Genomic DNA, 13,786 nt, shown 5'->3' on the forward strand with positions numbered 1-13,786 from the left:
CTCTCTCTCTCTCTCTCTCTCTCTCTCTCTCTCTCTCTCCGTCTCTCTCTCTCTCTCTCTCTCTCTCTCTCTCTCTCTCTCTCTCTCTCTCTCTCTCTCTCTCTCTCTCTCTCTCTCTCTCTCTCTCTCTCTCTCTCTAAACACCGTAAACACAGACACATCCATGTGACCGTGCCGCTCCAGGTAAATTCCCCACGATCTCCCAGGTGTCCTGTTCGGGGTCGTACCTCTCCACACTCTGCAGGTAGGTACCCTTGGAGTAGGAGTAGCCCCCGGTGACGTACAGGGACCCGTTCATGGCCACGGCGCCACACTCCATCCTCCTCTCCTTGGTCCTGGCCAGCTGGCTCCACTCATCTCTGTCCGGTTCGTAACAGTCTGTGATGGTGGTCTGACCACCCACCAGGTACAGCTTGGGGGGCAGTGACACCAGGCACAGGCCGTACTCTAAGGGACGGTCAAGACAGATTCTTTCATGGATTTTGTTCTGATGCACAGAGGTCAAATAAATGATCTTTGCTCAAATACAGGAAGGATGACTACTACTTATGTGCATCACTTTACATGGTGTTTGCATCCTATGATTTCACTTTTGCTTCAAGAGAGTAGACTTCTCTGCATTCATATTTTTGTCTAGTTTGAATGCTGCACTACAACATAACTATTTGTTTTTCATAATTCCTTCAAGCCTGGGGTAAGTTAGTTATTAACAGAGCTCCTCATGTGGTTGAGCCGCACCAGAACCTTTGGATTTTAATGCACTGTCCCATTTTCTCTCTGTAGCTCTATAGAACCAGGGCTGATATAACAGAGTGTATCTCTCTGTAGCTCTATAGAACCAGGGCTGATATAACAGAGTGTATCTCTCTGTAGCTCTATAGAACCAGGGCTGATATAACAGAGTGTATCTCCCTGTAGCTCTATAGAACCAGAGCTGATATAACAGAGTGTATCTCTCTGTAGCTCTATAGAACCAGGGCTGATATAACAGAGTTTATCTCTCTGTAGCTCTATAGAACCAGGGCTGATATAACAGAGTTTATCTCTCTGTAGCTCTATAGAACCAGGGCTGATATAACAGAGTTTATCTCTCTGTAGCTCTATAGAACCAGGGCTGATATAACAGAGTTGATCTCTCTGTAGCTCTATAGAACCAGGGCTGATATAACAGAGTTGATCTCTCTGTAGCTCTATAGAACCAGGGCTGATATAACAGAGTTTATCTCTCTGTAGCTCTATAGAACCAGGGCTGATATAACAGAGTTGATCTCTCTGTAGCTCTATAGAACCAGGGCTGATATAACAGAGTTTATCTCTCTGTAGCTCTATAGAACCAGGGCTGATATAACAGAGTTTATCTCTCTGTAGCTCTATAGAACCAGGGCTGATATAACAGAGTTTTTCTCTCTGTAGCTCTATAGAACCAGGGCTGATATAACAGAGTGTATCTCTCTGTAGCTCTATAGAACCAGGGCTGATATAACAGAGTGTATCTCTCTGTAGCTCTATAGAACCAGGGCTGATATAACAGAGTGTATCTCCCTGTAGCTCTATAGAACCAGAGCTGATATAACAGAGTGTATCTCTCTGTAGCTCTATAGAACCAGGGCTGATATAACAGAGTTTATCTCTCTGTAGCTCTATAGAACCAGGGCTGATATAACAGAGTTTATCTCTCTGTAGCTCTATAGAACCAGGGCTGATATAACAGAGTTGATCTCTCTGTAGCTCTATAGAACCAGGGCTGATATAACAGAGTTGATCTCTCTGTAGCTCTATAGAACCAGGGCTGATATAACAGAGTTTATCTCTCTGTAGCTCTATAGAACCAGGGCTGATATAACAGAGTTGATCTCTCTGTAGCTCTATAGAACCAGGGCTGATATAACAGAGTTTATCTCTCTGTAGCTCTATAGAACCAGGGCTGATATAACAGAGTTTATCTCTCTGTAGCTCTATAGAACCAGGGCTGATATAACAGAGTTGATCTCTCTGTAGCTCTATAGAACCAGGGCTGATATAACAGAGTTTATCTCTCTGTAGCTCTATAGAACCAGGGCTGATATAACAGAGTTTATCTCTCTGTAGCTCTATAGAACCAGGGCTGATATAACAGAGTTGATCTCTCTGTAGCTCTATAGAACCAGGGCTGATATAACAGAGTGTATCTCACTGTAGCTCTATAGAACCAGGGCTGATATAACAGAGTTTATCTCTCTGTAGCTCTATAGAACCAGGGCTGATATAACAGAGTTGATCTCTCTGTAGCTCTATAGAACCAGGGCTGATATAACAGAGTTGATCTCTCTGTAGCTCTATAGAACCAGGGCAGATAACAGAGTGTATCTCTCTGTAGCTCTATAGAACCAGGGCTGATATAACAGAGTTGATCTCTCTGTAGCTCTATAGAACCAGGGCTGATATAACAGAGTGTATCTCTCTGTAGCTCTATAGAACCAGGGCTGATATAACAGAGTGTATCTCTCTGTAGCTCTATAGAACCAGGGCTGATATAACAGAGTTGATCTCTCTGTAGCTCTATAGAACCAGGGCTGATATAACAGAGTTGATCTCTCTGTAGCTCTATAGAACCAGGGCTGATATAACAGAGTTGATCTCTCTGTAGCTCTATAGAACCAGGGCTGATATAACAGAGTTGATCTCTCTGTAGCTCTATAGAACCAGGGCTGATATAACAGAGTTTATCTCTCTGTAGCTCTATAGAACCAGGGCTGATATAACAGAGTTTATCTCTCTGTAGCTCTATAGAACCAGGGCTGATATAACAGAGTTGATCTCTCTGTAGCTCTATAGAACCAGGGCTGATATAACAGAGTTGATCTCTCTGTAGCTCTATAGAACCAGGGCTGATATAACAGAGTTTATCTCTTTGTAGCTCTATAGAACCAGGGCTGATATAACAGAGTTGATCTCTCTGTAGCTCTATAGAACCAGGGCTGATATAACAGAGTTGATCTCTCTGTAGCTCTATAGAACCAGGGCTGATATAACAGAGTGTATCTCTCTGTAGCTCTATAGAACCAGGGCTGATATAACAGAGTGTATCTCTCTGTAGCTCTATAGAACCAGGGCTGATATAACAGAGTTGATCTCTCTGTAGCTCTATAGAACCAGGGCTGATATAACAGAGTGTATCTCTCTGTAGCTCTATAGAACCAGGGCTGATATAACAGAGTGTATCTCTCTGTAGCTCTATAGAACCAGGGCTGATATAACAGAGTTGATCTCTCTGTAGCTCTATAGAACCAGGGCTGATATAACAGAGTTGATCTCTCTGTAGCTCTATAGAACCAGGGCTGATATAACAGAGTTGATCTCTCTGTAGCTCTATAGAACCAGGGCTGATATAACAGAGTTTATCTCTCTGTAGCTCTATAGAACCAGGGCTGATATAACAGAGTTGATCTCTCTGTAGCTCTATAGAACCAGGGCTGATATAACAGAGTGTATCTCTCTGTAGCTCTATAGAACCAGGGCTGATATAACTGAGGTGTGTTGTGGTACCTGGATGAGGACAGGTCGTTGTTATGCTCCATTCATTGACGTCTGCCCTGTAGGTCTGAATCTTATCATAGGTGCAGCTTCCCTTGTAACCATAGTGACCGCCTGCCACATATATTGTGTCTCTCAGAACACAGGCCGTAGCGTTCCCCACACCTGTGACAAGAGAAGGAAGGAAGGAAGGAAGGAAGGAAGGAAGGAAGGAAGGAAGGAATTGTCACTAAAAGGCTTCCAACCTTAAAACTACCATGAAACTCCCATGAAACAAATACATTTACTATATGACAAAACTTACAACAAAAAATAATCTGTCAAGTTACACAACTGTGTCCTATTCCAAACCTTCATAGACCAACCTACCTTGTACCATATTAACTACGGGAATCCACTTCCTATTCAGGGGGTCATAGAATTCCGTTTCCCCCATGGGCGCCCCTCCTCTGTACCCTCCTATGACGTAGACACACCCATGCAGAGCCACAGAACAGTGGTAGTACCTCGCTGTCAGCATGGGCTGCCCCTGTGTCCACTTATCAGTATCACTGCTGTAAACCCACACTGTATCTAGAGCCTCTGTAGTGTCTGTCCTGTAGCCGCCGCTAATGTAGATGTTGGAGCCCAGGAGGGTAACTCCATAACTCTCCCTGGTGTGGTCTGGCATATCCTCCCCCTGCTGCCACTGGTCCGTGACCGGGTCCCAGGTCTGGACCTCAGACAGAGGGTGCCAGTGGTACCCTCCTATCACAAACATCCTGGAGGTCAGTCTCCTGCTCCTTTTGCAGTGTCCCGAAGGGCTTTTACTGATATTAAAAGCAGTTTTCAGAGCTTGGACAAATAGAGAGTGGATGTCTTCAGCGGCAGTCTCCAGACACTCTCTATGAAGCTCCAAGGCAGTCCTGAGGTACTCTTCCTTCAGGTCTAAGTGGGCGGAGTGAAGAAGCTCCTGGAAGTGTCCCCTGCGGGCAAGAGTATCGTGGGCCAGCCACCTCACCACCCCCTCCACCAGCACCGCCTCTTTCAACACCTCCGCCAGGTTCTCCTCCTGCAGGAGGCTCCTCACCTTCTCCACCCCCAGCTCTTGGAACTCCTCCTCTCTCACAACCTGAGAAAACGACACTCTCAAATCACTAAAGACATTTAATAAACCCATCTATTGATTTAGTAGAATACATATCTGCTGAGTTTTTATATATATATTGAATTACATCATATTTGTTGTGTGTTTCTGTATATGTACCACGATGTAGGAATAATCCAAAACCTGAACCTGAACCTATACCTCGTGGAAGCGGCAGAGCAGCACCCTGCGTGCCTCCTTCTCCAGGGACAGACACACATGGAGCTGGGCGAAACTGAGCATGCCCAGACAGTTGTCGACGTCGAGGAAACGAATCAGGAAGTTCTCACAGGCCGTTTTCACGGCTCCGAACTGCAGCAGGTCTGCAGCCTCCAGCAGAGACTCTACATTCCACTGGGTAATGGAGACCTGGGAGGGAGAGAGTTTAGAGTTGCGTCCCAAAAAGCACCCTATTCTGCACTACATTTGACCAGCGCCAGTAGGGCCCATATTGCACTGTATGGGAATTGGTTGCCATTTGGGACACAGGAAATAACATACACTATACAGTTGAAGTCAGAAGTTTACATACACTGAGGTAGGAGTCGTTAAAACTCGTTTTTCAACCACTCCACAAATTTCTTGTTAACAAACTATAGTTTTGGCAAGTCGGTTACGACATCTACTTTGTGCATGACACAAGTCATTTTCCAACAATTGTTTACAAACAGACTTTTTCACTTATAATTCACTGTATCACAATTCCAGTGGGTCAGAAGTGTACAAACACTATGTTGACTGTGCCTTTGAACAGCTTGGAAAATGGCATAAAATTATGGCATGGCTTTAGAAGCTTCTGATAGGCTAATTGACATAATTTGAGTCAATTGGAGTTGTACCTGTGGATGTATTTCAAGGCCTACCTTCAAACTCAGTGCCTCATTGCTTGACATCATGGGAAAATCAAAAGAAATCAGCCAAGACCTCAGAAAAACATTGGAGACCTCCACATGTCTGGTTCATCTTTGGGAGCAATTTCCAAACGCCTGAAGGTACCACGTTCATCTGTACAAACAATAGTATGCAAGTATAAACACCATGGGACCACACAGCCGTCATACTGCTCAGGAAGGAGACGCGTTCTGTCTCCTAGATGAACGCACTTTGGTGCGAAAAGTGCAAATCAATCCCAGAACAACAGCAAAGGACCTTGTGAAGATGCTGAGGGAAACAGGTGCAAAAGTATCTATATCTACAGTAAAACGAGTCCTATATCGACAACCTGAAAAGCTGCTCAGCAAGGAAGAAGCCACTGCTCCAAAACCTCCATAAAAAAAGCCAGACTACTAACTGCACATGGGGACAAAGATCGTACTTTTTGGAGAAATGTCCTCTGGTCTGATCAAACAAAAATAGAACTGTTTGGCCATAATGACCTTCGTTATGTTTGGAGGAAAAAGGGGGAAGCTTGCAAGCCGAAGAACACCATCCCAACCATGAATCACGGGGGTGGCAGCATCATGTTGTGGGGGTGCTTTGCTGCAGGTGGGACTGGTGCACTTCACAAAATAGATGGCATCATGAGGGAGGAAAATTATGTGAATATATTGAAGCAACATCTCAAGACCTCAGTCAGGAAGTTAAAGTTTGGTCGCAAATGGGTCTTCCAAATGGACAATGACACAAAGCATACTTCCAAAATTGTGGCAAAATGGCTTAAGGACAACAAAGTCAAGGTATTGGGTGGCCATCACAAAGCCCTGACCTCAATTCTATAGAAAATTTGTGGGCAGAACTGAAAAAGTGTGTGCAAGCAAGGAGGCCTACAAACCTGACTCAGTTGCACCAGCTCTGTCAGGAGGAATGGGCCAAAATTCACCCAACTTATTGTGGGAAGTTTGTGGAAGGCTACCCGAAACGTTTGACCCAAGTTAAACAATTTAAAGGCAATGCTACCAAATACTAACTGAGTGTATGTAAACTTCTGACCCACTGGGAATGTGATGAAAGAAATAAAAGCTGAAATAAATCATTCTCTCTACTATTATTCTGACATTTCACATTCTTAAAAGAAAGTGGTGATCCTAACTGACCTAAGACAGGGCATTTTTACAAGGATTAAATGTAAGGAATTGTGAACAACTGAGTTTAAATGTATTTGGCTAAGGTGTATGTAAATTTCTGACTTCAACTGTACATAGAAAGTATGTGGACACCCCTTCAAATTAGTGGATTCGGCTATTTCAGCCACAACCGTTGCTGACGGGTGTAGAAAATCGAGCACACCGCCATGCAATCTCCATAGACAATCATTGGCAGTAGAATGGCCTTACTGAAGCGCTCAGTGACTTTCAACATGGCACCGTCATAGGATGCCACCTTTCCAACAAGTCAGTTTGTCAAATTTCTTCCCCGGTCAACTGTAAGTGCTGTTATTGTGAAGTGTAAACGTCTAGGAGCAACAACGGCTCAGCCGGGAAGTGGTAGGCCATACAAGCTCACAGAATGGGACCGGCGAGTCCTGAACATCGTAAAGATCGTCTGTCCTCGGTTGCAACACTCTGCCTCTGAAACTGCCTCTGAAAGCAACGTCAGCACAAGAACTGTTCGTCAGGAGCTTCATGAAATGGGTTTCCATGGTCGAGCAGCCGTACACAAGCCTAAGATCCCCATGCGCAATGCCAAGCGTCGGCTGGAGTGGCGTAAAGCTCGCCACCATTGGACTCTGGATCATTGGAAACACGTTTTCTGGAGTGATGAATCACACTTCACCACCTGGCAGTCCAATGGACGAATCTGGGTTCGGCGGATGCCAAGAGAACGCCAACTGCCCCAATGCACAGTGCCAGCTGTTTGGTGGAGCAGGAATAATGGTCTGGGGCTGTTTTTCATGGTTCGGGCTAGGCACCTTAGTTCCAGTGACGGGAAATCTTAACGCTACAGCATACAATGACATTCTAGATGATTATGTGCTACCAAGTTTTTTGGCAACAGTTTTGGGGAAGGCCCTTTTCTGTTTCATTATGACAATGCCCAAAATGGGCACAAAGCAAGGTCCATGGGCACAAAGCAAGGTCCATACAGAAATGGTTTGTCGAGGTAAATGTGGAAAAACTTGACTGGCCTGCACAGAGCCCTGACCTCAACCCCATCGAACACCTTTGGGATGAATTGGAACGCCGACTGCAAACCGGGCCTAACCGCCCAACATCCGTGCCCAACCTCACTAATGCAAAGGGGGGACCAACTCCATATTAATGCCCATGATTTAGGAATGAGATGTTGGACGAGCGGGTGTCCACATACTTTTGATCATCTAGGGTATTATGTAGCCCTTTGCTGCAGTCAATGACCAAACGTGTCCTCTTTGGCCTCGTGGGTGGAATGTTATTCATATGTTTCATCATTTCATCATTGATAAAGATTATTCCTTTTTTTTAACAGATGAAAATCTCGTGTTTCTATGTCAAACAGTTTTGTTAAATTTCAGTCTTCTGTAATGTATATAAAGTATAATATTGGGATGCAAAATCAAAATGTAATACATTTCAACTCTATATCTGACATGATACAGGTGTCTTCTTATGTTAAACCCATAACCATGTGTGTGAGGTGGATACTTTTGTTACAAAGTAGATTTGTTTAAGACTACCAAGAAACACTCTGTATGCCCCTGATTTAGCCCACTGCAGTAAGAAGTTATATGTGAACATCTGAATATTAAAGCATGCTACAAAACATGCTATAAAACATGATACAAAGTAAAAACAACACTGAAGATAACTAAATGAGTTTTGAGACACCATAAGCAATCATAGACGATTTTGCCTTTTGGTAGGCCGTCATTATAAATAAGAATTTGTTCTTAACTGACTTGCCTAGCTAAATAAAGGTTAAATAGAAAATTTAAAAAATACATTAAATGTTTTAATATTAGACTACTACATTCATATAATGGACACAGTCACTCATAAATGGTCTCAGAGGTGTAGCCTACCTTGGAGGTGTATACATAGTCCACCAGAGTCGTCAGCACCTCCACATCTACCCCAGGTAGTCTGATGACACTGTGGGACCTCTCTCTCATATCTGCTGTGAACATGGCTCTGAAGTAGGAACTACGGGAGCATAGAGCCACTTTATGGCAGTGGAAGACCTCCCCTGTAGAGCACTGTAGAGCTATGTCAGTGAACAAGCCTTCTGTGTAGTATTCTCTGAGGGCTTCTAGAACCTCCGTGGGATGGGTTAGGTCACAGAAATCATAGGTGTAGAAGGACTCCGGCGTCTCCTGTCCCTTAGATGACATTGTGTTCCTGAAACACGAGACATGAAATATCTTAATGTACCCTTTAAAAATGTATGGCATTGACTTGGCCCATCCATGCATTATACATTAGTAATACAGGACATATGACGTTGGACTTCCCTGTCCCTTTACACATCTGGTTATACTGACGTTAAGACAGGCTATGGTCTGTAGAATGGAAACCGCAATGGGAATTAGTTTCAACATGACATTTCAATGAATGAAGCTTGATAGAATCAACTTGGGTTTATTGCTAAAACATAAACATTGCATAATGAACATTTTGCAATACTGTAAGCAGCAACACCTTGCAAAAAACATTAACTGAGCACAGATAGTAAACATACATGGATTTACAATGGATCCAGGGAGTATCTGATCATGTCATCTATTAGTCTTATTTAAACACAATGTAATGCATTCACATAGGCCTACATACATTTGACAGAACACTATTCAATCTAAATAGTCCCGAGTGAAGATCCTTAACACAGCTCACTGAACAATAGCCACACATTTACCTGCTCGACATGGTTTACTATCCTGTTGTTAAAGCATTCTCTGTGTTTGGAGCGAGTCAAAAGGCATCACACGCCATCTGTTGTAGATCCTTATTCATACGCAATTCCCTTGTTAACCAACCAATCTAATAAACCCCGGACAGTCCTTTAGAAAAAAACGGACATTCCGCTATTTGGTTTCGTTATCTATTTAGGTTGACGCAGCCGGCGCTCAGCTGATGTGACAGAGCGTCTCCGCCGCAGAAAATCTTACCAGCCGCAAATAGCAGCGTTCGACCAATCACATTCACCGCGCCTCGTCCTACTATCAGCGTATTGACAAAACAAGGGACAGACAGAGGGGTATCTTGGGAGGCAGGGAGACGGGGTCACGGTCCACGAAACCGCACTGCTGAAGCAAAAACCGTCAATTTATATAATAACACTCAGAATAGAGCCTAGTAGAGACAACAAATAATTTCACTGGTAATACACTGGACTGTTAATACACTGGACTGGTGATACATTTTTCACATAGATAGTGCCCTAGTAAAAAGTGATGCCAATGTATTTTATTGACTGTACATCCTAGAATATATATTTCATTCTAAACAGTTCTAACATGTAATTTACAGGTGTGATTGGTTTTTTCCTTTTCTGTCTAGTAGGTTCTGTATCTCCTCTACATTTGCTAAAGACAAAAACAAGCACAAAGATGTACATTCATTTGCATCTGAACCTGAGAGAGTGATGTGATACAGTCCCACAGATTTAAAATATGATCTTCAAAAACTTTTCAAACCAGGACAAAGACACAATCCTTCCCTCCCAAGCATTTGGTACAGTTTTTATCGTTGCAAGTACACTTATTTTAGTATGAGACAGAGCTGTACCCTATCCCTACAGGGGAACACATGCTTTCAGTTCCATCAGGATCTCTCTTCCGCTTGTCCATCCTATGACTCTTGGGTTCGATGAACCCTCTCCTTGTTGTGCACTCTGCCTAGAGAGCAGCCTCTCCAAGGTGTAACCCTTTCTAGGGAACACCACATCTCCTTCCCTTAGACTGTTGGAAGGGCAAAGGTCGTTCCCTCCGTCCCCTACATAGAAGGTTCTCTGATAGTCTACCCCTCCCTTCAACTGCCCTGCTAGGAAATCAACCAGCACCTTCCTCTTACACAGATTGACAGGGCACTGGCTACACTGGTGAGAATGGTAGCATTCTATCTCCATGTATCCACGCTTGTCAAACGTAGCCGGGTTGGTGAAGACTTGGTCGACCGCGGCTTGAACCCCAGCCACTTGCAGTATCCAGTCGATGAACACTGTGTTTGAATCTGAGATAATGATGCAGTCAATGTCGTTCTTGTTACTCACAATGAACGTCAACAGTTCAATCATTCCATCTGTAAACGGTATTGTCTCCATCACACTTCGGATTGTATCGGGGGTGATGTCCTGATCTCCTATATAGGACATGACTCTGCCCATGTACTCTGTCCAGCGTCCCTTCTGGTAGGAGTTCTTGACCAGGTCTGGCAGGCATTGGTCCGGGATACACTGAATGACCCAGGTGTCGCTGTTGTCATCCACCAAGGTGTGGTCGAAGTCAAACACCAGCAGAGTCTTCATGATGATTCTCCTCTGCTGCAAAACAGTGGTGGAATAGGTTTGTTAGAAGAGACATGGACAGGCAGCCAGACAGAGAGGAGAGAGAGAGAGAGAGAGAGCGAGGGGTGAGAGGAGAGAGAGATGAGACGAGAGAGAGAGGGGGGAGATGGGAGAGGAGAGGAGAGAGAGAGAGAGAGGAGGAGAGATGAGAGAGAGGGCGTGAGAGGGGGAGAGAGAGATGAGAGAGGGGTGAGGGGACAGAGCTAGGAGAGGACACGGACAGGCGAGCCCGACACAGAGAGAAAGTGAGAGAGAGAGGATGAGAGGGAGATGGGTGTGGAGGGGAAGAGAGACAGAGCTAGGAGAGACAGGGGAGAGTCAGTGGTGTAAAGACTTAGTAAAATAACTTTAATAGTAAGTGAGACTTAAGTCATTTTTGGGGTATTCTTACTTTACTGACATTTTATATTTTTGGAAATTTACATTTATTCCCACATTCCTAAGAAAAGTAATGTACTTTTTTACTCCATACATTTTGCCTGACCCCAAAAGTACTCTCTTACATTTTGACAGGAAATGGTCCAATTCACACACTTATCAAGAGAACATCCCTGGTCATTCCTACTGCCTCTGATCTGGTGGACTCACTAAATAATATATATATATTTTTAACGGTGTTGTCTGCTTTGCTTAGTATTTTTTTTTTACCTTTATTTAACTAGGCAAGTCAGTTAAGAACAAATTCTTATTTTCAATGACGGCCTAGGAACAGTGCCTTGTTCAGGGGCAGAACGACAGATTTGTACCTTGTCAGCTCGGGGATTCGATCTTGCAACCTTTCGGTTATAAGGAATTTGAAATGATTTATACTTTTAATAGTTAAGGATATTTTAGAAATTCCATTTACTTTTGATACTTAAGTATATTTTAAACCAAATAGTTTCAGACCTTTACTCAAGTGGTATTTTACTGGGTGACTTTCACTTTTAATTGAGTCATTTTCTATTAAGGTATCTTTACTTTTACTAAAGTATGACAATTGGGTACTTTTCCCACCACTGGGGAGGGGGCAGGCAGACAGACACTGAACAGGAAGTGAAAAAGGCTAGTGACCAAGCAGTATCTATCTAGCTAGCTACTGAATGACAGAGTGTTCTTTGGACTGACTGCTGACTAGCTAGGAACTGGCTAGCTAACAGTCAATCTATTACACACCAAGTACAGTAGCTAGCTCCTTTTACATCGTTCTAAACAGTACACTGCTTGTCAAATAATCTATTTATTAATGTGTGTATTCACTTAGGATCTTACCTCACACTGTTGTTACACCGTTTACACAAATGTAAATTTAGATGCGCAACATCGCCGGTTGGATCTTAAACACACACTTGAGACATGCCGCGTTCGAAACAACTGGGAACTGGGAACCATTGAGCCACAGAACAATGAGACAGATATTCCTCCGGATGTATAAATGTGAAGCATCCGCTTGGCGTTTCCTCTCACTACTAAATTGGTAGTGAGAGGAAGCCCAGTGGCCAGCAGTGGGAGAAGATGGAACTCCAGGGATTTTGGCCGAGATTCTGCACATTTTCTCATCGACTAAACATTTGATCTCAATACAGTTTTCTGTTCCCAAAACTAGAATCTGTTACGAACAGAGTGGACAAAGTTTTGTAGACTTTACCCTTTGCCAAAGTTTTAAAAATCGCGTTGTTTAGAAGGAGTGCGAAGGCTAATTGAGTTATTGCAGAAGTGCACTTGACAGAGTAGGCGTTCCTTAATGGTAATAATAGAACGTCTATCTCGTGCTTGGCTCTGCCTACCAGCTTGCTTGTTCTGCCCACTAGAGTCATTTGTTCCCGTTTGAAACGACAGGCTGTGGTCTATCTTGGTTTAATTATAAAGACGATTTTATTGAGCCGCTCGTGAGGATATGGAAAAACCGTATGAACGCCCAATGTGTTCGTTGCCCATGCGTCCTCAATGTGCCGCGTGGTGCATTCTGGGTGATTCTGGGACAAGGAGAGTTCTCCTTCAAAGAGTGAATGGGAGTTAATTGGGCGCTAGCTCAAAACCCCAACAGTAGCAGGAATTTCGTCAAAAAGAAGTACAACATGCAACTATTTTCCAAGATGTGAGATAATTAACTTGTTCTCTGTAAAATCATATAGCTTTGGAATCATGATATTACGTACTTTTGAGGAAAATAGGTACGTTTCTCGACTAATACCCTGACGATTAGCCCAGCAACCGTGTGACGCAGTAGGACAACTTGACCGCGATTGGTTGACATTCTATTCATTGACCAATGGAATTCCTATCTCCTCCTTTCTTTAATATCTCTGGTTCAAGACAACCGCGAACTCCAGAACAAATCAAGCCCCGACCTGAAGATCACTGACTTCATGATTTGACATCGTTTTTTCTGAGTTCCACGTTTTGTTGAACGCACCAATACTTCCTAATTTGTTTCGTATCACTGTCTAACTAACCAATAAAAATGGACATCACTGTTACCTGTTGGTGTGGAATGAGAAGTAGTGAATAAAATACAACAACAAAAAACAGTGGGACAGCTTGGATAGTTCTCTGGCAAAGCGGTCCATTTTGTTTCTTCTTAAATAACACACTGTTGTTCGAATCCCACATTTGATCTGATAGCATCTCTCGTTTTGTAACAATATCCCTAACATTTCCCAGATGTAACAGCAGGCGGCAGTAATGCGCTCGTTTTGTATTTATTGTGGAAAAAAGAACAAGAATAGCACTGCTTCCTGGTGACGTAAA

At 43.5% G+C, this 13,786-nt stretch overlaps 2 protein-coding genes across 3 annotated transcripts; both read right to left on the reverse strand.

Annotated features, from left to right (window-relative positions):
* Window positions 1–89: 89 nt before the first annotated feature.
* On the reverse strand, window positions 90–9,091 carry LOC115188749 (kelch-like protein 23). Its single transcript, XM_029747562.1, has 5 exons — window positions 8,577–9,091; window positions 4,802–5,008; window positions 3,883–4,624; window positions 3,526–3,678; window positions 90–447 (listed from the first exon to the last, which is right to left on the reverse strand). Exons 1-5 carry the CDS (start codon window positions 8,964–8,966, stop codon window positions 137–139), a joined length of 1,803 nt encoding a protein of 600 aa, XP_029603422.1. The 5' UTR covers window positions 8,967–9,091; the 3' UTR covers window positions 90–136.
* A 791-nt stretch (window positions 9,092–9,882) lies between these two features.
* Window positions 9,883–13,703, reverse strand: LOC115188756 (pyridoxal phosphate phosphatase PHOSPHO2-like). Of its 2 annotated transcripts, none has more exons than XM_029747574.1 (2): window positions 13,517–13,703; window positions 9,883–11,032 (listed from the first exon to the last, which is right to left on the reverse strand). In XM_029747574.1, the coding sequence occupies exons 1-2, from the start codon at window positions 13,661–13,663 to the stop codon at window positions 10,286–10,288; spliced, it is 894 nt and encodes a 297-aa protein (XP_029603434.1). In that variant the 5' UTR covers window positions 13,664–13,703; the 3' UTR covers window positions 9,883–10,285. The 2 variants fall into 2 exon arrangements, with proteins under 2 accessions (XP_029603434.1, XP_029603435.1); XM_029747575.1 differs by lacking the exon at window positions 13,517–13,703 and adding an exon at window positions 12,308–12,811.
* Window positions 13,704–13,786: the final 83 nt, after the last annotated feature.

Source organism: Salmo trutta, unplaced genomic scaffold (genome assembly GCF_901001165.1).
Source record: "Salmo trutta unplaced genomic scaffold, fSalTru1.1, whole genome shotgun sequence".
Lineage (NCBI taxonomy): Eukaryota > Metazoa > Chordata > Actinopteri > Salmoniformes > Salmonidae > Salmo > Salmo trutta.

Excerpts from the sequence above, each read along its gene's own strand:
- LOC115188749 (XM_029747562.1), bottom strand. The coding sequence starts at position 8,966 with ATGCATGGATGGGCCAAGTCAATGCCATACATTTTTAAAGGGTACATT. Across the intron at positions 5,009-8,576 it reads ACTATGTATACACCTCCAAG|GTCTCCATTACCCAGTGGAA; the intron begins GTAGGCTACACC and ends TCTCCCTCCCAG. Across the intron at positions 3,679-3,882 it reads CGTAGTTAATATGGTACAAG|GTGTGGGGAACGCTACGGCC; the intron begins GTAGGTTGGTCT and ends CTCTTGTCACAG.
- LOC115188756 (XM_029747574.1), bottom strand. The coding sequence starts at position 13,663 with ATGCTATCAGATCAAATGTGGGATTCGAACAACAGTGTGTTATTTAAG. Across the intron at positions 11,033-13,516 it reads TTCTCATTCCACACCAACAG|CAGAGGAGAATCATCATGAA; the intron begins GTAACAGTGATG and ends ACTGTTTTGCAG.